Source organism: Cyprinodon variegatus, unplaced genomic scaffold (genome assembly GCF_000732505.1).
Source record: "Cyprinodon variegatus isolate N-32 unplaced genomic scaffold, C_variegatus-1.0 Scaffold940, whole genome shotgun sequence".
NCBI lineage: Eukaryota > Metazoa > Chordata > Actinopteri > Cyprinodontiformes > Cyprinodontidae > Cyprinodon > Cyprinodon variegatus.
Window position 1 is genome coordinate 285668 of NW_015151393.1, and position 1322 is coordinate 286989.

At 39.7% G+C, this 1322-nt stretch overlaps 1 protein-coding gene across 1 annotated transcript in view; it reads right to left on the reverse strand.

Annotated features, from left to right (window-relative positions):
* The window catches only part of LOC107100161 (nectin-4-like), a 16421-nt gene that overhangs the window by 6078 nt on the left and 9021 nt on the right, over nt 1–1322 (reverse strand). Inside the window, exon 5 of the mRNA XM_015398550.1 lies at nt 343–452. Coding sequence (XP_015254036.1) covers nt 343–452 — 110 coding nt within the window. The remainder of the gene's footprint in view (nt 1–342; nt 453–1322) is intronic.

The window sequence follows — 1322 nt, forward strand, 5'->3', positions numbered from 1 at the left end:
CCACGACAGGCACCGACAACCTTGCGCCCGCAGCTCAGATAAGCCGCCTCGACAATATTGATCATCACTCCCTTATAGACGAGATACAGCCTCTCTTAATGACTCTTGGCTGACATCAAAATAAAACCTCTGAAAACACAAATAAATGAACTAAAATAAAACCTCTGAGACACAAATAACAGCTATTCTGCAAATCAGCTATTTGTTCTATTACTATACAATGTAGTGTGAGAAAAGTATTGATGTAGGAATTATTTTTCAGTCAGTAGTCTTCATTGCTTTTACTGACTAGGCAATATTTGCTTCATCCTAAACACAGATGAAATGACATGGAATGCAAACCTTGACTCTGCAGTAGAGCGCAGTCAGGATGATGCCGTACAGGAAAAGAATGCCAAGCAGCACGTAACACATCTGGGGCACATAACAGATCTCCGGCTCTGTGAAAACAGCTGGATGATAGGGGGAAAAAAATAGAGAATTAAGAAGAGAAGGCAAACTGGGTACAAAGAACCATATCTCCTTGATGATCTTAGTGTGTGGAGCCATTTACAGATTATTTTTAGACAATGGTGTTTTAACCATTGCAGACTGTAAAACATGTTGCAGTGGCCAGTATAATGGTGAAGGACAATAAAGGAGGCTGGGTTGAATATATAAATCTGATAGAAACAGAGCCTCAATAAAAAAAAAAAAATGGTTCCTTTTATTATGCACGAGTCAGGCAAGATATTATTGCTTCCACATGTTTTGGCTCCTTTGGACTGTGGTGACATTTTACATATGAAATGTTCACACAGTTCTCCAAGAATATGAAAGGGCTATTGTAATAAATATACCTTACAAATACTTGATATGAACGTTTAGTGAGTACTCATAATGCACAAAAACATTTTAAACTGCTGGGCTTTGGAAAAGCTTCATGCCACACCATGCAGAACAGATTCTTTTCATGTATAGCCCTAAGAGGGTGAACCTATTAGCAGACAACTTTGGACCAGCAGATTTAGAAATCCTGGAGTTACTTATAAAGTAAAGACCACAATCACCCCACCAGATTAAATCCTACATCAGAGAACAACAAATATATTTCTATTCAGGTTAGAGAGTGGCAAAGCTAGGGAGGCTTTAAAACAGCTAGGGGGCACTGGATCCCTCCAGAAATCTGTCTTGAAGTAAACACATCTGTTGGGTTTATTCAATGATGATTATAAAATTAATGTGTGTTCATATGAAACATTGTAGAAATGAGATGCTTCACCCCAGGCTCACACCGACTCTGGTCTTACCGTTGCGGTGCGGGGGGTGCGGCGCCGCAGTGA